The 21,936-nt window shown below is 50.6% G+C and overlaps 1 protein-coding gene across 2 annotated transcripts in view; it reads left to right on the forward strand.

Annotated features, from left to right (window-relative positions):
- atp2c1 (ATPase secretory pathway Ca2+ transporting 1) overlaps positions 1-19,824 on the forward strand; it is a 26,299-nt gene extending 6,475 nt beyond the window's left edge. The window contains exons 1-27 of one of the 2 annotated variants that reach the window (XM_026183946.1): positions 1,396-1,557; positions 4,228-4,332; positions 4,534-4,650; positions 5,942-6,031; positions 7,292-7,327; positions 7,951-8,012; positions 8,724-8,832; positions 9,731-9,886; positions 10,655-10,723; positions 10,832-10,907; positions 11,038-11,104; positions 11,943-12,067; positions 12,157-12,254; positions 13,488-13,583; positions 13,663-13,752; positions 14,030-14,134; positions 14,875-15,031; positions 15,152-15,322; positions 15,936-16,033; positions 16,622-16,672; positions 16,790-16,956; positions 17,304-17,372; positions 17,454-17,570; positions 18,176-18,323; positions 18,461-18,556; positions 18,642-18,783; positions 19,019-19,824. In XM_026183946.1, the coding sequence (XP_026039731.1) occupies positions 4,264-4,332; positions 4,534-4,650; positions 5,942-6,031; positions 7,292-7,327; positions 7,951-8,012; positions 8,724-8,832; positions 9,731-9,886; positions 10,655-10,723; positions 10,832-10,907; positions 11,038-11,104; positions 11,943-12,067; positions 12,157-12,254; positions 13,488-13,583; positions 13,663-13,752; positions 14,030-14,134; positions 14,875-15,031; positions 15,152-15,322; positions 15,936-16,033; positions 16,622-16,672; positions 16,790-16,956; positions 17,304-17,372; positions 17,454-17,570; positions 18,176-18,323; positions 18,461-18,556; positions 18,642-18,783; positions 19,019-19,140 (2,703 nt within the window). In that variant the 5' untranslated portion in view covers positions 1,396-1,557; positions 4,228-4,263 and the 3' untranslated portion in view covers positions 19,141-19,824. Of the gene's footprint in view, positions 1-1,395; positions 1,558-4,227; positions 4,333-4,533; positions 4,651-5,941; positions 6,032-7,291; positions 7,328-7,950; positions 8,013-8,723; positions 8,833-9,730; positions 9,887-10,654; positions 10,724-10,831; positions 10,908-11,037; positions 11,105-11,942; positions 12,068-12,156; positions 12,255-13,487; positions 13,584-13,662; positions 13,753-14,029; positions 14,135-14,874; positions 15,032-15,151; positions 15,323-15,935; positions 16,034-16,621; positions 16,673-16,789; positions 16,957-17,303; positions 17,373-17,453; positions 17,571-18,175; positions 18,324-18,460; positions 18,557-18,641; positions 18,784-19,018 lie in introns of those variants that run through there. The other variant, XM_026183945.1, reaches the window with a different exon arrangement.
- Positions 19,825-21,936: the final 2,112 nt, after the last annotated feature.

Here is a 21,936-nt window from a genome sequence, read left to right on the forward strand (position 1 = left end):
TGTGTGTGTGTGCGTGCGTGCGTGTGTGTGTGGAAATCAGCTGAGAGGGAAAACTGAGGGTTGATGGTGCGACTCCACCCATCTTCAGTTATTAGATTACAGCTGGAGTTCCACCCTGATGAAGTCGAAAAACTGCGACCGCATCACTGACCAAACAGCCAATGGAGCAGCAGCTCACTTTAACACCACCACCTTCCTGAGGCGCTGTGGCTGGAGGCCAGGTGAAGCGTCACTGCTCCTGTTTAAAAATGCGCTGAGAGAGCTGATCAGTGCTCCTCCTGCTCCTCACGCTTCACTGTAACGCATTAACATGTATAACGTAGCTATAACGTGTTTGAGCTTCTCTGATCCTGGGCTGGTGGAGGATGAGTTACGGACACTCTGACGTTTGTCTCGTCTCTTGCTGTTGATGGAAAGTTATCCACGGTCTCCAGCTCGCTGCGTTGGCTCGCGGCTGTCCTGCAGAGCGACGATGAAATCGGACTTCAGCCGCAGCTCGCTGTGTGTGTGAACTCTGACGGCTCAGTGAGCCTCACACAGACGTGGGAATCGCCAGCCAGCAACAGCATGTTATTATCACAGGATTCGTTATCAAATTATTCAAATCTGGGGATGTGATGATCGTGTCCTCAAAGTTAAACTTTGTCAGTGTCTGTTTCATCCCGTAACATCATTTTTTTCTCACTGTAGTTTTATGTATTTCTGCGTCAGGAGATTGTCAGGCGTTCAGACCTGTCGTATGTCTGTGACTCCACAGCTGTTTCGTTCTACATCTGCGCTCTACAGGCTTCCTGCAGGAAAATCACTGGCTGAGTGGAACCGTCAGGCTGATGGCACCGTGCTGTAATCTGTAATCTGCATTTACACCTCAGACTGAAAGTGTCTGCTAACCTTCCACAGTCTCTGTGAGAGGGATGCTGTCAGACTGCAGCTGTTTGCAGCTGTCTCCTGTCGGCCAACCTGACCTGATGATGATGATGTCAGCTGATGATGTCAGATGGTAGTGAAGCGTGGCTGAGCCCGGTGTAGAGGTCGGGTGCGTTTCAGTTTGTTTGGTGTTTGCATTTGGTAAAATCAGCAGTCAAACGAGTCGCAGCAACAAAGGTGAGACAGGTAACGCCTCCTGTCACCAGCGTGACAGGAGGCGTTTGAAGATTTTCGGGCTTCGGGGACGTCAGAATCACTTCTTTGGTCACATGATGCTTTGATGCTACTCGTGTTTGCTCAGGTGTGACATCAGCAGTGACCTTGGCGCTAACACTCTGACAGCAGGGTCTGCGTTTAGTTTAAGTGAGTCAGACTGCAGTGACCCTCCCGTCCTGCGGGAGCAGCGTGAGGAGGAGGCAGCAGGATGGTCGTCTAAGCTGCTCTCACTGCTAATCAGATACAATCCTCTCAGCTGATCGCTGCTCCTCTCTCTGTCTGCAGAGCAAAACGTTTTTAGGGGCAGCTCTGTGTGTGGATGCTGAGAGGAAGTTTGCACACCTGTGTCTCAGGTAAAGCTGACTGATTGAAGGAAGCTGTAAGGAGGCAGAGGAGGCCGGCAGGTGATGACAGGTGATTCACAGAACAGTGTGCACTTCTGCTGAGTGGTAGCTTCTAGATCGTGGCTCAAGAGTTGGACGTTCGCCTTGTAATCTGAAGGTTGCCGGTTCGAGCCCCGGCTCGGACAGTCTCGGTCGTCGTGTCCTTGGGCAAGACGCTTCACCCGTTGCCTACTGGTGGTGGTCAGAGGGCCCGGTGGCGCCAGTGTCCGGCAGCCTCGCCTCTGTCAGTGCGCCCCACGGTGGCTGTGGCTACAATGTAGCTCGCACACAAGAATTTCACTCACATGTAGCAGTGTACATGCACGTGTGATGCGACAGTAAACGTGATTTGATCTCAAATAAAATGAAGGTTTCGATATTTTCCTGAATAATCTCGACTCTGACGCCAATCGGCCTTCAGACTGCGGTCGGCTTTCAGCTGCAGCGCCGATGTTTGTGTCGGGGTGTTCATGTGACCCCGCTGGGCAGGCAGGCGCGTGGACACCTGACTTTGTGACCACGATAACTCGAGAAGGCGGCAACGTAGCATTTCAAATTGATAACAGAAGTGTATGTACGAGGAGGCTGGGGGCGGGTGTTTCATCTCCTGCAGGAGCGACGATCGGGCGTAACGCTGTAGCTTTGCCGTACCAGCTGCTTCTGTTCCAACTCTGATTTCAGCTTTTCTGACACTTTCAGGTCTCGTGTGGTCTTAAATGCACCTGTGAGTCTGCTGCTTGGGTCACAGCATTAATCAGCCGCAGACACCTTCGTGTTGTTGGCTGCACTTCCTGCTGACGTGCAGTTTATTCATCGCATTCGGCCACTGCGTGGAAAACTGTCTCGAGCCGCAGTTTACCGGCCGGAGCCGCCCGGCAGCTCGGACTGTGAAAACATTGAAAGCAGATGAGAAATGCCGGGAGTTCCTCCACCTCTGTGGGACAGACTTGTTCTCACGCCGTTACAGCTGCACACAGCTGCACACAGCTGGCTGTTTGTCCCCTCACAGGCCTGCAGCTGCCAGGCTCAGGTCAAAGCTTTAAGCCGGCAGGTGAGTGCAGGTGCACATATATTGCACAGCTGGCCTGGGACCAGAAACAGGTCACTCAGTTTTATGGTGAGACTTTGCCCCGAGTCACGACTCTCAGGTGGGGCCATAAACGAGTTCAGGTGTAAGAACAGGCATCAGAGACTCGTCGCTCTCTCGTGTCTGTGGTAGTAAGGCAGCACGAGCTAACGTTCGGCCTGAAGCCATCTGCCCAAACTGGACTTTGACCTTTGACACGGCCTGGATGCTGTTAGCTAATGCTAGCCACCGCGTTAGCTGAGCAGGACAGCCTGAGGCCGACTCTCGACAGTTTTCTTCAAGTAGCTCTAAATTCTAACTCGGACTGAGTCTTTGATGAGGTGCACTTCCTGTGAACCTGTGCAGGTGTTTGAAAAAGCTGGGAGGAGAATCGACTTCCTCTCTGCTCTTTGTTCGGCTTTAAACCCTGCACCACGGCGCCGCTGTCGCCTTTGTCCCATTTCCTGCTGTCGGTTTCCTCTGCGTCAGCCTTCGTCCTCAGACCTGCAGCCTGCTGGGAGGAAGTGATCAGCATCATGCATGACAACAAGCACCGATGGTGGAGGAGGCTCGAAGCTGTTCGATGTTCAGTTTGTCCTCCTTACCTCTCTGCTTCATTCCATGTTTGGCACTGATCACCACCTGCACTCATGTATATATCTTTCTACGTAGCACTTTAATTCTTATTCTTATTTTTTCATGTCTATTTAAGCGTAATTTATGACAGTATGTTTGCACTGAAGCACCGCAGCAATTTCCTAATGTTGTAAACCTGCAGCGCGTCACGCCGTTAATCCCGCGGGAAGCTGCCACAAACAAAACCTTTGTTTTTTCCTGACTTTGGTGGCATTAAAGTCTAAATTCTGCCCTCCTCACATTTATTTCATGAAGAATCGACTCGGAGTTCAGATGTTCCCGATAGAGCCGGTCTCTAGTGGACATCAGAGGAACTGCAGGTTCCTGGGGAGATTATAAACTCAAAGTGCAGATGTGCTTTTACTTTGGAAGTCATTCTGGTCCTCTTCCCCTCATTTCCTCTGAGCTTTTGTGCTGCCGTACGTTCTTGTAGTTCATTAAAGTAAAACCTAAAACGCAGTCTTTCTAGCGCTGTGGGTGGTGTCGGTGCCTTCTGAAGCATTTTTATTAACAAACGTATGTCTTGGCCCTGGTTGTGAAAGGTTTCTGGTTACTTCCTGGCATCTGCCAGCAGCATTACGCCTGCAGTAATGAGAGTCCTGAAATGTGACTCTGTGGATTATTATCTTTGACAGCAGCTGACGAGAAACTGGATTTGAAGTCATCCATAAAAGGTTAGATGACAGCGTTCACCCAGAGGTCACAGCTGTGTCATCACTCAGACACTTACCTGCACAGCTGGACGTCAGGTGTGCGAGTCACGAGTGCTCCCACCTTAGAGGTCCCTGACTCTTTGTGGAAAGCAGAGCTCTGCTCGAGTAAAAGTGGAGGAATGTGATCCGTTTCACGGAGAACCTCGGTGCAGTCTGTGGGCCCGACAGACGCCGTCGTCGCTGTCTGATGCTCGCAGGTGGAGGTTGTCCAGGCCTGGATGTGAGAAGCAGCTCTCAATAGGAACCCTGGTGCAGTCTCAGTCTCTCTGTCTTCTTCCTGTTTCAGCTTTCCGAAGGAGAACCCTCCAGTGAAGATGAGACCATGGTCCCAGTACTGACGTCCAGAAAAGCCAGTGAACTGCCCGTCAATGAAGTAGCATGTGTCCTGCAGGTAAGGAGGCGAGCGCCTCTCAGCCTGACATTCGTCACGTTTATCTCAGAGAGCGCTCAGCTGATCGGTTCATGAGAACGACGGTGACGCCATTAAAAATCCTCAGACTTAGACTGAGCCAATGAGACACGTCGTCCTGTTTCTGTGCGAGCTTCGTCTCTGAAACGGTAATCTGAGCGCCGCTGCGTGTCACGCCCACAGGCCGACCTGCAGCTGGGTTTGACCCAGGAGGAGGTGAGGCGGCGGAGGGCGTACCACGGCTGGAACGAGTTCGACATCAGCGAGGACGAGCCGCTGTGGAGGAAGTACCTGTCACAGGTAACGCACGCATCACACGCAGACTCACTCAAGGCCATTTCCTGTTTCTCTCTCTGTGTGACGGCGAGTCCCTCAAACGTGCAGCGGCAGAGTCACCCAGCACGCTATTTTTATCCAGAGCCTGAAACGCGTCTGCAGGCCCGCCGTGTTCCCGACTGTCATTGTTCCGCCGCCGCGTTAACCCGCGCACGTCTGCAGCACGCTTACATAACGTCCTGTGGAAGAACACAGATTTATTTTTGCACGGCACACGTTCGTCGCCTCACAGCCATGTTAGAAACACGTGTAAGGTGTAAACGCGCTTCACCGTGGTAACCGTGACCTCATTGCTGCTCGCACCTTTTTAATAGGACTGACACGTTTGTGGTGACTGCACAAAGGAGGAGGTTGAATCCTGTAGCGTTCTTCGTTTCTGTCTCGAGCTCGTGTCACCGCCACAGCGCGGCGTTGTGAAACAGATCAGGGGCCTCGTTCAAGCGCTGCTGATTGGACGAGCCAGCTGACGAGGGCACATGACCTCTTTCAGCCCTGAAAGTATCAGGTAAAATAACTGAAGGGGAAACGGCAGCAGGCAGTCGGAGCACTGATGGAGCTGCTGCAGGCCTCCAGCAGCTCCAGCTTAAATATAGAAAGCGAGCGCGGACGGAGACGCGGGAGGAAGCTGTCGGCTCGAGTCCAAGCGAGGAGCAGAAACTCTGGATGTCTGAAAAATGTAAACCACATCAGCTGACGTGTGCAGAAGTTTCCGTTTGACTTCACATTCCTGAGTGCTGAACAAGCAGAAAGAGAGGGTCACAGGTCACATGACCAGAACCGTGTGATGTGAGCCATGAGGGTGAGGAAGGTCAGAGCCTCGTCATCGCTCCTGACTGCTGATTGGACGGCTTCACAAACACACCTATTGTCTGTAATCTGCTGTAATCTGAGCGCGTGTCCTCCTGCGATCACACGCTCGAGTCGCTCCTTCACTAAACAAACGCCAGCCCTGCAGCGAGTCGAGTAGCAGCTGCTGCGGCGCTCTGACATCACGCTGACCTCACAGTCCAGACACGAGCTGCCAAAGAGTTTGTCCTTCAGCTGCCAACCACACACGTTTACAGCTGCACCGACTCGCCTGATCCCGCCTGTGATGACTCGTTCGATTTACCCGCGCTGCTGAAATAAATGTGCAAACTCGGCGAAGCTGAAAGCGTCCACGCTGTAAAAAGTGTCTTTGTTAAAGAACACGTCCTCCAAACGTCTGTAATCATGTGACACTTGACCTCTGACCTCAGCCTGTGTCTCTCTGCAGTTTAAAGATCCGCTCATCCTGCTGTTGCTGGCGTCGGCGGTCATCAGCATCATCATGCACCAGTTCGATGACGCCATCAGCATCACAGTGGTAGGTAACCAGCGGCGCTCAGGCGTCCTCTGAAACCTGCAGGTCCTCCACACGAGGTTACACACGACAGCTGTTTGTCTGATACAAAAACGAGGTCAAAGTTCAGATGGCAGGAGCGGAGTGGAACAGCAGCTCTGTGTTCTTAGACTCAGTGACTCAAATGCAGCAAGTTTTACATGTAAAGGTCACGGGGTCAGTGACTGAGCCGTCCTGTGAGGCAGTGCTGCTCTGCGATTGGTCAGCACGGCGCGTGCTTGTTATTGTCTCCTCTCACCTTAAGCTCAGCGTGCACCGTCACAGAGAGGTGGAACGCCACAGGCACAGATTAAAAACAAGAAGTGCGATCTTCTCTGCAGCCCGTCTGCACACGTTTGAACATCTGCACGCTTCTCGTTCAGCTACAACCAGGTCAGGTCCATCACAGAAGATGGGTCTCATTTACCTAAAGTCATCGAGTTCATCTGCATCGGTGAAGTAAAACCTGAACAGGAAGGTTTGGCGCTGTGTTCCATCCTACCGGTTGTTTCTGCACGCACAACACAAAGTGACAAACCGTCCTGCATGCTGGAGTCATTGTTGACAGCATAAAGTACGTACGGCAGGACCAAAGGCGGATTCATGTGCAGAGAGAGGAGGTCTGAGATGGAGAGTCTGAGTGACGCACACACAGTTTGACCCTCGTAAAAGAAGAAACGTGAGTCCCTGTGCACACGCAGGCCGGCTGCAGGCGAACAAACAGCTTCATCGCTGTTTGCTTTCAGACTTCGGGTAATTAAAGCGTTCCGGGAACCCTTCAGGATGTTTGATCAGGTTTCTGTTTTAATCCTCCAAACGGACGCAGAGCTTCAGCAGCCAGAAGGTCAGCCGATGGTCTGACTCCACCTCAGCGTGTGAACAAGCAGAAATGATGAAGAGCTTATTCATGTCATCACATTCAGATATGATGACTGTGAAAGCAGACGGGCCACTGTGAGGCCAAAGCTCCGCCTCACAGGAAATAGACATAAATGCAGAGGTGAGAGGTTACAAACAGTGCTTTTAATTTGAAAGGAAATGTGGAATATATATTTTATGATGAAAGGAAAAGATGAACGATGTTGAGCTCTGATGTCGCAAACATTCACTGAAATCTTCAATAAACCCTGAACGACTCAGTGTCAGTGGGGTTTCCACAGCTGTGGGGTTTTATTGTGAACGATGGAAGAAATTAAAAACTCGTGTTGGACCTCAAAGTTCAGTCTGTGCTTTCCCCCCCCCCAGGCCATCATCATCGTAGTGACGGTCGCCTTCGTCCAGGTACGTCCTGTTTTTACTCTTTAACAACACTGCTGTGTGTGTGTGTGTGTGTGTGTGTGTGTGTGTGTGTGTGTGTGTGTGTGTGTGTCTGTGTGTGTCTGTCTGTGTGTGTGTGTGTCTGTGTGTGTGTCTGTGTGTGTGTGTGTGTCTGTGTGTGTCTGTCTGTGTGTGTGTGTCTGTGTGTGTGTGTGTGTGTGTGTCTGTGTGTGTGTGTGTGTCTGTGTCTGTGTGTGTCTGTCTCTGTGTGTGTGTGTGTGTGTGTGTGTGTGTGTCTGTGTGTGTGTGTGTGTGTCTGTGTGTGTCTGTCTGTGTGTGTGTGTGTGTGTGTGTGTCTGTGTGTGTCTGTCTGTGTGTGTGTGTGTGTGTGTGTGTGTGTGTGTGTGTGTGTGTGTGTGTCTGTGTGTGTGTGTGTCTGTGTGTGTCTGTGTGTGTGTGTGTCTGTGTGTGTCTGTGTGTGTGTGTGTGTGTGTGTGTGTGTGTGTGTCTGTGTGTGTGTCTGTCTGTGTGTGTGTGTCTGTGTGTGTCTGTCTGTGTGTGTGTGTGTGTGTCTGTCTGTGTGTGTGTGTCTGTGTGTGTGTGTGTGTGTGTGATGAAGCTAAGCTGTTGTCTTGTCTTGTGTGCAGGAGTATCGCTCAGAGAAATCTTTGGAGGAGTTGGGGAAGCTCGTCCCTCCAGAATGTCACTGGTGAGTTTGATCCTGACCTCCTTCAGGAGAGTGGGCGGGGGTCTCCTGCCTCGTCCTCCTGCATGGATCGCGTCTGTGGAGAACATCGCGTCTCCTAGTTGTGATTGTTTGTAATGAAATAAGCAGTTATGACACGGAGTCTGCTCCTCTGTCATCTCACAGCCAAGAATCCAGAAATTTGACTCCATAAATGAATCAGTTTAAAGGAGTGTGTGTGCCTGTTTGCTCCATCTAGCCACACCGTGTAGCGCCCCCTGTTGGCACACTGTGTGACCAGCACTCACATTACTGTGAGCACGAGCACACACAGCATTGTTCTTCTCAGCCTGAGGTCACAGGATTAATTTCACTCCTCGCGATGTTCTGAGAAACTTCTTAGAGTTTCCCTGAAAGCTGAGACTGAATCCTGGCCAACGATGCGCCGATGTCGGAGCAACGAGAGATTCCCGTGGCGACCTGAGCAGCACGGTTTCCCCCGATGATCCACTCTTCATCGGGGTTTACAGTTGGGTCGTGGCGAACGTTTGGCAGAGACAGAGGGCGGAGCTGGATCCACACACTCGACCTCATTCTACAAATTTCAACTTCATCCATGCACATTTTCAAAAAGTGAATTATTAATGTGTTGTGTCCCTGACGCTCCTCAGCAGGGCGCGCAGGGAGGGGAGGAGCATGACTGTAAACACTCTCCCCCGCTGTCTTCCTCCTCAGTGTCAGGGAGGGGAACCTGGAGCACCTGCTGGCCAGAGAGCTCGTTCCCGGAGACACCGTCTGCCTGTCGGTGGGGGAGAAGGTCCCGGCTGACCTCCGTCTCTTCGAGGTAAAAACACTGATAGGTTTGTGTCAGCCTGGGCGTGAGGGAGCGAGGGATTCTGGGACAGCAGAGATGTCTGCTGGAAGCTGAGCGCTTCTCGTTTCCAAGAAAGGAACTAAATTCTTTCAGGATGAACGATCACAGGCGATCAGGTTCCTGCAAACACGGGAGCAGAACGCCCTCTGATCAGGCCTGCAGTGTAATCATAAATAAATGAAACCCCTCAGCAGGGGGCGCTCTCGAGCACGAATCAAAATGTACGTTTTGTGTGTGAAGATTTTTCTTTGTGGAAGTTTTCAGACTGCAGGTGCAGGTTTAGATGGTGAGCGTCACCACGAGCCTCCATTTTGGTTTGGGGCATGAAGCGAGCAGCAGCTTCCACCTCCAGCCTGCTGCGGCTTCTGCACGCAGAAGAAAACTTTCACACAAACTTCAGGTTTTTCATCCGCTCCGCAGCGCGAGCTCGAGAGCGCCCCCTGTCCAACAGGAAGTCCACGGGGAGTTTCTGATTATCAAGCAGCTCCCTGCTTCACTGCAGGTGAGACTGACATCAGAACAAAGAGAAGGTCGCCGCGGTACTCGTCCTGCATCTTCACCACGTGCAACAAATCCCAGTGACAGCGTATCCCTGAGGCTGGCATAAGCGGGTGTAGGCGGGTGTAGGCGGGGCGGGTGTAGGCGGGGCGAGCGTAGGCGGGTGTAGGCGGTACTTTGAGGCCTCTACTTTCACTGGGAAACGTGTGAACCTTCATTAAGAGCAGCTGCAGTCGTGTAAAGATGGCCGCCTGCTCTGAGGTGGGGGTGGGGTTAATGGTTAATGGTGGCTTTAGTGAGCAGGGTTAGAGGTTAAAGGTCAGAGTATCCCTCCTGGTTGGAGTTAAATCTGTCTCCTCCACCCTCGCAGGCGACAGACCTGTCAGTGGATGAGTCCAGTCTGACGGGGGAGACCACGCCCTGCACCAAGTCCACCGCCCACCAGCCAGCATCCACCAACGGAGACATCGCCTCCCGCAGCAACATCGCCTTCATGGGGACGCTGGTGCGCTACGGCAAAGCCAAGGTAGCAGCTCACTCTTCTTCTTCTGCTCCACAGACGGTGAAGTTACAGGGAAGAAGTGTGCGCTGAGACTCTGGCTGCAGACGGTGTGAGGAAGTGATGACGTGGCCGCCTCCTTCATATCGATGGTTCAGTGGTGACAGACGGCGTGTAGGACGCCGCCGTGGTTGTAGAAAACTGTAACCGTCATCTTAGTGGCTGCCGGCAGAATGATTAGAGCTTAGATTAGATGAAACTTTATTAATCCCTCGGGTGGGAGGGCCCCCGTTAGCACAGCAGCGACCGACGCTACAGAGTGTGAGCAGAAATACAGCGCACACACGACTGCAGAGGGACCTGCACCGTGGAGCGCTGACACAGATTCCTGCTAATCACTAACATCCAATCAAAACCCTCTCACAGCTCAGACTTCAGTGACCTCACAGCAGGCATGTTATTGGTCACATGATGTCACTAAAAAGGCTCCGACATCACAAACACGGTCCAGAGGTCCAGCTTAGGTGAAGCCAGCAGCTACGGCCACCCGTGCACCATCTACCTGTCAAATTGGCCACGCCCCTAATAATGCAAACATAAGCATGAATGCAATTTAAAGAGGACAGGACAGGTGTTATGATGGAGGATACACAGCGGTCTGTATCAGGCTGGCTCACTGCTGCCTCAGCAGGACACCAGAGGAACTGCAGCTGTTGCTATTGAAGCTTTTGCAGCTGATGTTTCAACGATGCTTAGACAGTTTTACCTGCTGAAAGGTGTTCTGATGTTCTTCAGGGCATCGTCATTGGAACCGGAGAGAACTCTGAGTTCGGGGAGGTGTTCAAGATGATGCAGGCAGAGGAGGTGAGGTCTCCCGCATGAAATCTGAATATAATTCAATACAAATGTCACAGTTGTTCCAGCCAGAGGTGCCGTGTTCATGAAACATCTGTTTCCTGTTTGCTTTGTCAGGCTCCTAAAACTCCTCTGCAGAAGAGCATGGACCTGCTGGGGAAGCAGCTGTCGCTTTATTCCTTCTGCATCATCGGTGAGTTTATGATGATCGTGTGATTACGAGGAGACGCCGTGTGTGCGGCGAGCTGCCCCGCTGCTGTGTCCTGCTCTCCATCGCCATGGCGTCTGCACGCCGTGCTCAGTCTGTCTCTGATGTGTTTCAGGCGTCATCATGCTGGTGGGCTGGCTGCAGGGCAAGAGTCTCCTGGACATGTTCACCATCGGTGTCAGGTGACCCTGAGTGATGCTTCTGTTTGGTTGTTGGTTGAACCGAGGCAGCTGCTTCCTCTTCTGTGTTTATCAGGTTATAGCTGAGTGCAGCAATGTGATAGCAGCAGGTTTGTGACGCTGGGTTCATGATGCGACCAGGAGAGTGACTCCACCCACAGACAAGGGCACGAGCGTCACAGTCTGCTGTGTGATTTGGTGCACAGAGCCGTGAAACACCTCAATTCAATTTTATTTATATAGCGCCAAATCACAACAAAAGTCTCCTGAAGGCGCTTCATAGATACAGAGAAAAACCCAACAATCACATGACCCCCTATGAGCAGCACTTTGGCGACAGTGGGAAGGAAAAACTCTCTTTTAACAGGAAGAAACCTCCGGCAGAACCAGGCTCAGGGAGGGGCGGGGCCATCTGCTGTGATTGGTTGGTGAGAGAAGGAAGACAGGATAAAGACATGCTGTGGAAGAGAGACAGAGGTTAATAACAGATATGATTCAGTGCAGAGAGGTCTGTTAACACATAGTGAGTGAAGAAGACACCTGAAGGAGCGAGCTCGGTCTCAGTGCGACAGGTGGAGCAGCCTCCATATAAATGAGATCACACGGCCTGCTGTTAGTGACGTTAGCATGAGGAGAGCCGCCTTTATAAGCGAGAGAGGAAAGTTAGCGCTGTGGGGCGGGAGCACGTTACAGGTGATTCCTGTTAGAGGGAAGTTGGGAAGCTGACCGTGAACACTGAGAGCAAACGGAAACACAAATGTTTTCTGGGTTTGTCTGCGTTTTTTCAGTGAGCATGTAAATCATAAAACAAGTCTGACTGTCTCCTCCTCTCCTCCTTCAGTCTGGCTGTGGCTGCCATCCCAGAGGGCTTACCCATCGTGGTGACGGTGACGCTGGCGCTCGGCGTGATGCGGATGGTGAAGAAAAGAGCGATCATCAAGAAACTTCCCATCGTGGAAACTCTGGGTACGTCGTGATGCGACGGAAACGGTCATGCACAGCCCGACCTTCTGTGAGCTGCACGTTGGTGACCTTTGTGCCGTTTTCCCCGTCAGGCTGCTGTAATGTGATCTGCTCGGACAAAACGGGGACGCTGACCAAGAACGAGATGACGGTCACTCAGCTGTTCACGTCAGACGGACAGCACGCTGAGGTCAGACTCCCACGCCGTTTCCTCTCACACTTTGAAACCTCCACAGCGTGATCACAGGGTCAGCTTTTAAATCCTCAGGCTACCAAACACAGCTGGGCTTCATGTTGGTGCTGGCGGGTGGTTGATCGTGCGATCAGGGTGAAGCTCGTGTTCTGCAGAGGACTCGAGTTCAGGCTCCGTCTGCTCGCTCGGAGTTTATGGGCTCAGTGGAGTCGATCAGTTTGTTGGTCTCGGATCAGTGGACACGTCGTTATCCTGTCCGGGATATTTAAGGGTGTTTGGGAATTTCCCCGACTAGTCTGTGGACTTTGAGGAGGCTTTGAAACGCGTCCCCAGGGCGTCCTGTGGGTGGCGCTGCAGGAACCTGGAGTATCGGTGAGACTGCAGATTACATGAGACTGTAGATGTTGGTGTAAAGTGTTGGGGCCCTGGCGTGCACCCAGAGTTGTCAGACTCCCCCACAGCCGACCTGATGGAGGCGTCTGCAGCTCCTCAGACAGTCGATGAGTTGTACTGAAGCTGCCGGCCTCCTACATCTACACCAGCTTTCTGTTTTTCATAGGTGTCTGTTATTTTAATCTGAGAGACGGTGAACATGAAACGGCATCAGTGCAAATGTCCCAGTTTGACCCAAACGGCTGATTTTCACCTTCTAAAAGGTCAAAAAGGAGGAGAGGAGATCACGTGAGTCGCAACCCAACAAGCCAAGTTTAAGATCACATGAACAAAGCAATCACTGTAACTTGTTGTAAGGCTGATGCTCTTATTTTGAAAGCTGAGCCCTCTTCCTCCTCGTCGGTTTGCAGCGGCTTCTTCTGAAGCCTGATCGCAGCTGTAACGCAGAGTCTGCAGAGGGCTCACTGACCCGGTTAATCCATGAGGAAATCCCAGCTGGCATACTGGGAGAACTGGGTCAGGGCCGGTTCTGCTCACTGCAGGGAGGTCAGAGATCATGGGAAGGTGCTGAAGGCCTGCAGGGTCACTGGCCTCACCTGTCAGGGGGCTGAAGCTGTGTTTGAGTGATACTTCATGAGGGCGAAGGCTCTGTCACGGCTGTGTGTCTGTGGCTGAAGCAAACACTGAAGCCCTGCTCTGTGCGAACCGCCCGGGCTTCAGCAGAGCGACATCGACACGTTGACAAGTCCACGAAAGTGCGCGCTGACCTTCTGGTCCTGCCTCCAGTGTCTCGAGGTCGCAGGTCTTTGTTATCTTACCCTCGGTGTTGTCTTGCAGGTCACCGGCGTCGGCTATAACGGGCAGGGGGAAGTTCTGCTGAACGGAGAGGTGATCCACGGCTTCTCGTGTCAGTCCATCAGCAAAATTGTGGAGGTGAGGTCGTTCGTGTCTCAGCTCAGATCTTCACACTGAACTCTGAACCCGGGTTTACTGAGCGTGTGTGTGCTGACAGGTCGGCTGTGTGTGCAACGACTCCATCATCAGGAATCACAACGTGCTGGGACGGCCCACAGAAGGAGCGCTCATCGCCCTCGCCATGAAGGTAAAACCCAGAGCGCCACGCTCTGAGCAGGTCGTCGAAGTCTTGAAATCAGACCAGTTGGGCTCATTTTTTCGATCCTTCTTTGTCTCACACTGGACTGAAACCAGCTGTTTTAGCTCCTCCCCCTTTCCCCCTCTGACTGTTTGAAGCGTACAAACAGTTAAAAGTAGGAGGAGCTGGAGAACCTGAGCTGATGATAAACCAGATGAGATAAAAACATGAATATGAGCGATGAGGTGTTTGTGTGACGAGCTGTGCTCCTCTCCGTGTCCTGCAGGTGGGGCTGGAGGGTCTGCAGCGCGAGTACGTGCGGGTGGAGGAGCATCCGTTCAGCTCGGAGAAGAAGTGGATGGCCGTGCGCTGCGTTCACCGCACGCAGCAGGTCTGTGATGAAGAGCTGCTCACATTAACCCTTTATCCTCGCTCTGATGCTCCGATGTCATTAGAGGACGCCGGCAGCAGAAACACGGCCGGAGTCGTTGCTCATACATGTTCTGTGATGTTCCAGCAGATCCTTAGATGTTTGTCATGGTGTTACTGTTGTGCCTGTGCCCTGAGCCCACAGAAATCACTGCTGCAAGTACAAAGTTGCATTTTGAGGAGAAAATTACTTTGAGCGAAGAAAACTGCTAATATCCATAGTAACAGCCGCTCTGTGTGCTCACAGACGTCTGCAGTCCTGCTCTCCACATCTCTGTACAGCGTTACAAATGTGCAACAAAACCAACCAATCACAGACTTGGATTCTGATCGGCTCTCTTATCAGCTCGCCAGCTAAATCCAGCGGAGCGGTTTGGTTTAAGCTAGATTAAAACCAACAACGGTCTTAAAAAAGTAAATAATTAAACATACTAACTGAAAATGGGTTTTGCTACACTCTGGACCGTGTTTGCAGCAGGTAGCGAGCTGACGCCGAGTTACTGCGACTCGGATGTGAGCGTTCATGGACGAAGACTCAAACATTCCTCGGGTTTCTCTCACTAGTGTTTCCTGTGGATTTGTCACCAAGGGAGAAACTGAACAGCAGCATTAAAGCTGAAATCCTAAAAGTCAAAGTTTAATATTGTGTTCTGCATCATCAGCATCTCTGACGTGTCTTTGCTCTTCCTGCTGCGTCTCCAGGACAAAGCTGGAGTTTACTTCATGAAGGGCGCGTACGAGCAGGTGATTCGCTTCTGCAGCTCCTACAACAGCAGAGGCAGCGCACTCCCCCTGAACCACCAGCAGGTGGAGCTGTACCAGCAGCAGATCAGCTACATGGGCTCAGGCGGGCTCAGAGGTGAGAGTGACACCTACAGGCGGAGCTGGGGATGCCCTAAAAACACACTCACTGTGTGTGTGTGTGTGTGTGTGTGTGTGTGTGTGTGTGTGTGTGTGTGTGTGTGTGTGTGTGTTTCAGTGCTGGCGTTCGCGTCGGGCTCTGAGATGGGGAAGCTGACCTTCCTGGGTTTGGTGGGCATCATCGACCCTCCAAGGTCAGGGGTCAAAGAGGCCGTGGGCACGCTCATCAGCTCCGGAGTCACCATCAAGATGATCACCGGAGACTCCCAGGAGACGGCCATGTCTATAGGTCAGCTGATTCACACACGCTTACGCAAATGTATAAAGTTAAACAACAGAACAAATCCTTAGAGTGTTTTTCTGTGGTGGGATGCGTTTCCTGTTTTACATCACAGCTGATCGGGGCTCTGACCTCTGGTTTAAGTTCCCTGTCCTCGAGCTTCCTGATTTAAAAACGCCTCCATCGGGAGGATTTGTCCTCAGCTCCTCCATCTGAACAACAGAAGAGAAGAATGAAAAGAAAAACACAGACATTGTTTAGTTACATGATCAGGCTGATGATTAAACTCCGCTCTCTGAATTCCACATTAAAAGCCCCTGTTTATTAATAGGGCTTTTATTGTGAAACAGCCAGAAGAAGCGCAGGATCATCATTCACTTATTAAAGAGAGAACAAACCCTGAGCTGGTAATCAGCAATCAGTGGCTCGTCATGGGGAAAACGTTCACCACAAGGTGGCAGCGTTTCACCAGCCAGCACACACTTGCTGCCATGACCTCTGGCTGAACCCACTCCAGTTTGAATAATGCTGCCATGGGTCGAGTGGGAGTCACTGCGCCACCTTGTGGTTCACAGTGGTGTTACATGAACGTACAGAGCAGTGGATGTTTGTGTGTCTGCAGCCAGTCGCATCGGCCTCTTCTCTAAAGGGGGGCAGAGTTTGTCTGGGGAGGAGGTGGATCAGCTGGACCTGCAGCAGCTGTCGCAGATCATCTCCAGAGTGAGCGCGCCCACACACACGCACGCACGCACACGCATATACACGCACGCACATACACACGCACACACACACACACGCATACACACGCACACACACACACACGCACATACACACACACACACGCACATACACACACACACGCACGCACATACACACACACGCACGCACGCACACGCATATACACGCACGCACACGCATATACACACACGCACACGCACGCACATACACGCACGCACACACACACGCACATACACACGCACGCACACGCACATACACGCACGCACACGCACATACACACACACGCACGCACATACACACACACACGCACGCACATACACACACGCGCACGCACACACACATGCACATTCACGCACACACATACACGCACGCACACACACGCACACATATGCACACACACGCACACACATACACACACACACACACGCACACACATATACACACACACACACACACACGCACACACATATACACACACACACACGCACACATATACACACACACACAGTCATGTTTCAGAGCGGTGTTGCTGTCACTGACGGCGTTCCTGGATCCGCCCTCTGTCCACAGATTTCCGTGTTTTATCGCGCCAGCCCGCGACACAAGCTGAAGATCGTCAAGGTGAGCAGACAGGAAGTCCAGTTCATGAAGCAGGAAAAGTTAAATAAACGTGATCGATTTGAGGCACGAACAGCTTTCTAGAACAAAGCGCTGCTAAAGCCCCGTCCCTCTCTTCAGTCCCTGCAGAACAACGGCGCCGTGGTGGCCATGACGGGTGACGGGGTGAATGACGCCGTGGCTCTGAAGGCCGCTGACATCGGTGTTGCGATGGGCCAGACGGGCACCGACGTCTGCAAGGAGGCAGCCGACATGATCCTGGTGGACGACGACTTCCAGACCATCATGTGAGTCTGACGCCACGGCGACGAGCCTAGACTTGCTGTCCTTGTCTTTGTGTGGAGTAACACACATAACACTGACTGTAACCATAGCAACTCATTTCCATCAGCGCGACGTTGCTATGATTAGTTACGGTTCATCCCTCGCGCAGGAAGTAGTTCACAGGAGGCGATCGGCGTCGGCGAGGGTCCGAGTCTGACGTCACGATCAAATCTGTGAACACATAAAAGTCCTGATGTTTCTGAGCTTCGTCCAAAAGGCTCAAAGATTTAGTGAAACAGCTTGTTCCTGTCATTAAGCTGCGATTGGAGCGTTTGTGGTTCAAAGGTCGGCGTCTGTTTCCTGTCTGCAGGTCGGCCATCGAGGAGGGAAAAGGAATTTACAACAACATCAAAAACTTTGTTTGCTTCCAGCTGAGCACGTGAGTACAAACCGCCGTCAGTCACACTTCTGTCTCTGGATTCAGTGTTTGAGCCCTCCGTCTCCCCCTGCTGGTCACCAGGAGCATTGCGGCACTCACCCTCATCTCCTTGGCGACGCTGATGAACTTCCCCAACCCGCTGAACGCCATGCAGATCCTGTGGATCAACATCATCATGGACGGACCGCCGGCTCAGAGGTGAGCGACTGAACGTTTCACTGGTTCACCTTTGACCTTTGACCTCAGTTGATATTTTAGAAGAGACTAATATTTATCAGTGATACTTCAGGCAGCTGGTCGAGCTCTGAAATGAAAGCTGACGACATGTTTGGTTTGTGGCGGTGGTCTGCAGCGCCCCCTGCTGTGTGCACACCTGCTCATTAAGCAGAGTGTGAATATTCCAGATGTTCGATGTGATTAGACGCATTATATTTTTCACACGTCTGTGCCGACCCCTCCTTTTGAACCGGGTTGGGGTAAATCCTGTTTAATAATAATAATAATAATGGATTGCGTTTATATTCCACTATTCATTCACTCTCACATTCACACACTGGTGGAGGCAGCTACAGCTGCAGCCACAGCTGCCCTGGGGCAGACTGACAGAGGTGAGGCTGCCATATCGCACCATCGGCCCCTCTGGCCAACACCAGTAGGCGGCAGGTGAAGCGTGTTTCCCAAGGACACAACGACCAGGACAGACAGAGCAGGGGCTCGAACCGGCGACCTTCCGGTTACAAGGCGAACTCCCAACTCTTGAGCCACGATCGAAATGTTTGTGTGTGTGTGTGTTCTCTTGTTAGTTTGGGGGTGGAGCCTGTGGACCGCGACATCATCAGGAAGCCTCCTCGCAACGTCGGAGACAGCATCATCACCCGCAGCCTGATTGTCAAAGTGCTCGTGTCGGCGTTCATCATCGTCTGCGGGACGCTTTACGTCTTCTGGAGAGAGGTGGGTGGCCGTTTCTGACCTCAGGTTTCCTGATGCTGACGTCACCGGGCGCTGACCTCGGCGCGTGATCAGCATCACCATCGTTGTCTGCCGCTGTGACGTCTCCAGCTGACTCGCTCTCTGCATTTTATTTGCAGTTGCAGGACAACGTGATCACTCCTCGAGACACCACCATGACCTTCACCTGCTTCGTGTTCTTCGACATGTTCAACGCTCTGAGCTCCAGATCGCAGGTGAGCGCGCACGTTTAACCTGACATGACCTCACCGTCGCATTAAAGAGCATGTGACCTCAGCTGTGCCCGTCTCTGCTCCTCAGACCCGGATGGTCCACGAGATGGGGCTGTGCAGCAACCGCACGTTCTGTTTCGCCGTCCTGGCCTCCATCATGGGGCAGCTGCTCGTCATCTACTTCCCTCCTCTGCAGAGCGTCTTCCAGACGGAGAGTCTCAGCGTCCTCGGTAAGTCCTCGCGCGTCCTCCTGCAGGAGCTCCTCCCTGTTTCTGTTTTACTTTTTGAACAAAGCACAAAATGAAAAATGATTTTCTCATTTTGTGCTTTTTTTTTTTTTTCTTTTTGCTCGAGTTCTTGGAATATTTTTTTCTAGTTTTCGAGGACTTTGCATCCCCCCCCCCCCCCAGCACACAGATGTGCGCACAGCTGTGTGACCGTTTCCTTCTCTTTGTCTTTCTGCAGACCTCGTCTTCCTCGTGTCCCTCACCTCCTCCGTCTGCGCTGTATCTGAGGTCATCAAGAAGGTGGAGAGGTGGAGAGGGGTGGAGAAGAGCCCCCCCTCTGACTTCTTCCACGAAGTATGACCCCGCCCCCCTCGCTGTCCAGGCTGACGGACTCTGGTGTGTGGAGGATGAAGAGGAGGGTGGAGGTGATGGAGCATCTCTGTCCTGATGGCACTGACTTCTTTGAACCTCAAAGACTTTTTTTCTGAGATCCTCAGACGGGGACGAGACTCCGGTCAGGCACTGGAGGAGGCGCCTGGCCTCAAGGGGCGGGGTTAGCGGTCTGGACCTGTGTCGACCGGCCGCGGCCGTTAAGCTAGAGCCTCTCTCTCTGCGCCGCGGTCCGAGCCACTTCTTCCTGCCCCGTCATTTAGGATGAAATCGGACTTCGGGGCGTCTCCGTGGCCTCTTCCTGTTCTGTTTTAGTTTAGACGGCGGTGACCACTATTGGGCTCGCTTCTCTACACGAGGTGGACGTTGTATTTTGCGTCCTCTGTGGGAGCGTCTGCGGTGTGACGGTACAGCACCAATCACAGATCAATCAGCGGGGGAAATCATGTTTCGATCTTTAATTTATTTTGATAACCTGATGGGTTCTGGTGTGAAATTTTATTTATCTCACAAACAGGAGCGAATCATTTCCTGGACGCTGGGAAGTTTTAGTGATGTGGGTTTAATCAAGACGGTTTTTTAAACAAAAGCTTTGATTACGAGAAAAGTCTGAGGGCTGATTTTTGTTAATAAAGTTCATATTTTAAAAATTAATCCGTGTTCAGCGTTTTTGTGTAAATGAAAGTAAACTTCACCTGAAAGTCAGGTTTGTCTGTTTCAGGTGCTTTTGAAAACAGATCTTAATAAATCAGCGGCACGTGGCAGAGGTAATAACCCAGTGTGGCCAGAAGAGGGCGGTAATGTGCAGGAATGGGACAGCAGCAGTGAGAGTATGGAGGGCCAGGAGTGACAAAATGAATAAATTTAATACGACATTAAATAATGAATTAAATGTGTCATTAATTTGATACATTTGGAATTATTTAAATAAGTGCCCGTTCATTTCATTTAAAACATTGTAATTTAATTTCAGTAAAAGTTGTAATCAAACCTATACTGAAAAAGGACAATCCTGACAAGACACAAATGAACAACTACAGGCCGATCTCCCCACTTTGCACCAGAAAGAGGAAACCAGTGGCTGAACAACAGCAGCACGTTTAAGCTTGATCAGCTGTTGTTAGAATTTATTTAATATTACTTTCTACTCGAGGATCTTTTTCTACGCAGCTGACGCTGGTAGCTGTGCAGGGGCGGATCTAGCAAAGTTTAGCCAGGGGGGCCGATAGGGCATTAACAGGGAAAAGGGGGCACAAAGACATACTTTTCTTTCTTATTCTCATTTAAAATGTCTTGTTTTTAATAATTAATTATCTGACACTCAAAGTTTTAATTTGATGTAAAATGAATAGAAGTCAATTACTGTATATAGTAACTATTAAGTCTAATATATATACCCTAGTAAGCTATAGTACTTTTTCCTTTGGGAAGGTACCATCTGTGCAGTCTGCAATTTTGTTGAAGAAAGCTGTTGAATCTATTTAATATTTCTTGAAAAATAATTGATTTCTGTGCATTTTTTTTCACACTGCATCAAATTAAGGTTGATTACGTCGATTAAGCATCATGAGGTGGAGCGTGAGGGGTGGTTCCCTATTTTTTATTTATTTATTTTTGTTGTTGCTGGGAGTTGGAACCCTATTAGTTAGGTTGCTTAATATTTATGCTAAGTACTCTTTAAAATACCAGAATAGGGAGGATGGTGCAGGTTTAAGTTTATTAGATTGATCAGTATTGCTGAACTATGAAATATTCTCTTTTGCATACAGGTATAACAGAATAGCTTTAGTGTAGTTGTTGTTTTAAACTTGAGTATGAACTTATACAAAATGCAGCAAGATATTTAAAAAACAGTTTTGTTGATTAAAAAACACTATATCGGATTCATATCGGTATCGGCAGATATCCAAATTTATGATATCGGTATCGGTATCGGACATAAAAAAGTGGTATCGTGCCATCTCTAGTATCAATAGGTAACTTCACATCTGAGCAGACAAGTATCACATGTGGAGTTCCCCAAGGTTCCATCTTGGGACCCCTTCTGTTTAACATCTACATGCTCCCACTGGCACAGATTATAAACAACAACAAAATAAACTATCACAGCTATGCAGATGACACACAAATATATATCACAATGTCACCAGGAGACCGAGGCCCTGTATAGGCTCTTGGTAAATGCATTGAGGAAATTAATGACTGGTTGTGCCACAATTTTCTCCAGCTAAACAAAAACAAAACTGAAGTAATAGTCTTTGGCACCAAAGAAAAACGATTACAGGTCACCAGAGAACTTCAATCTATACATCTAAAAACCACAAACCAGGCGAGAAATTTGGGTGTAGTGATGGATGCAGACCTAAACTTAGAAAAACACATTAAGACAATAACAAAGTCAGCTTACTATCACCTCAAGAATATTTCAAGGATAAAAGATCTGATGTCTCAACAGGACCTGGAAAAACTAGTCCATGCATTCATCTTTAGTAGGCTTGATTACTGTAACAGCATCTTTACAGGTCTACCTAAAAAATCAGTCAGACAACTACAGCTCATTCAGAACTCTGCTGCTCGAGTCCTCACTAAGACCAAAAAAGTGGACCACATCAGTCCAGCTCTGAGGTCCTTACACTGGCTGCCTGTCCGTCAGAGGATAGACTTTAAAGTTCTGATGCTGGTCTATAAAGCTCTGAATGGTTTAGGACCAAAATACATCAATGACCTCCTGACCCAGTATGAACCTTCCAGATCCCTCAGGTCATC

The sequence above is a fragment of the Astatotilapia calliptera genome, chromosome 11 (genome assembly GCF_900246225.1).
Source record: "Astatotilapia calliptera chromosome 11, fAstCal1.2, whole genome shotgun sequence".
NCBI classification, from domain to species: domain Eukaryota; kingdom Metazoa; phylum Chordata; class Actinopteri; order Cichliformes; family Cichlidae; genus Astatotilapia; species Astatotilapia calliptera.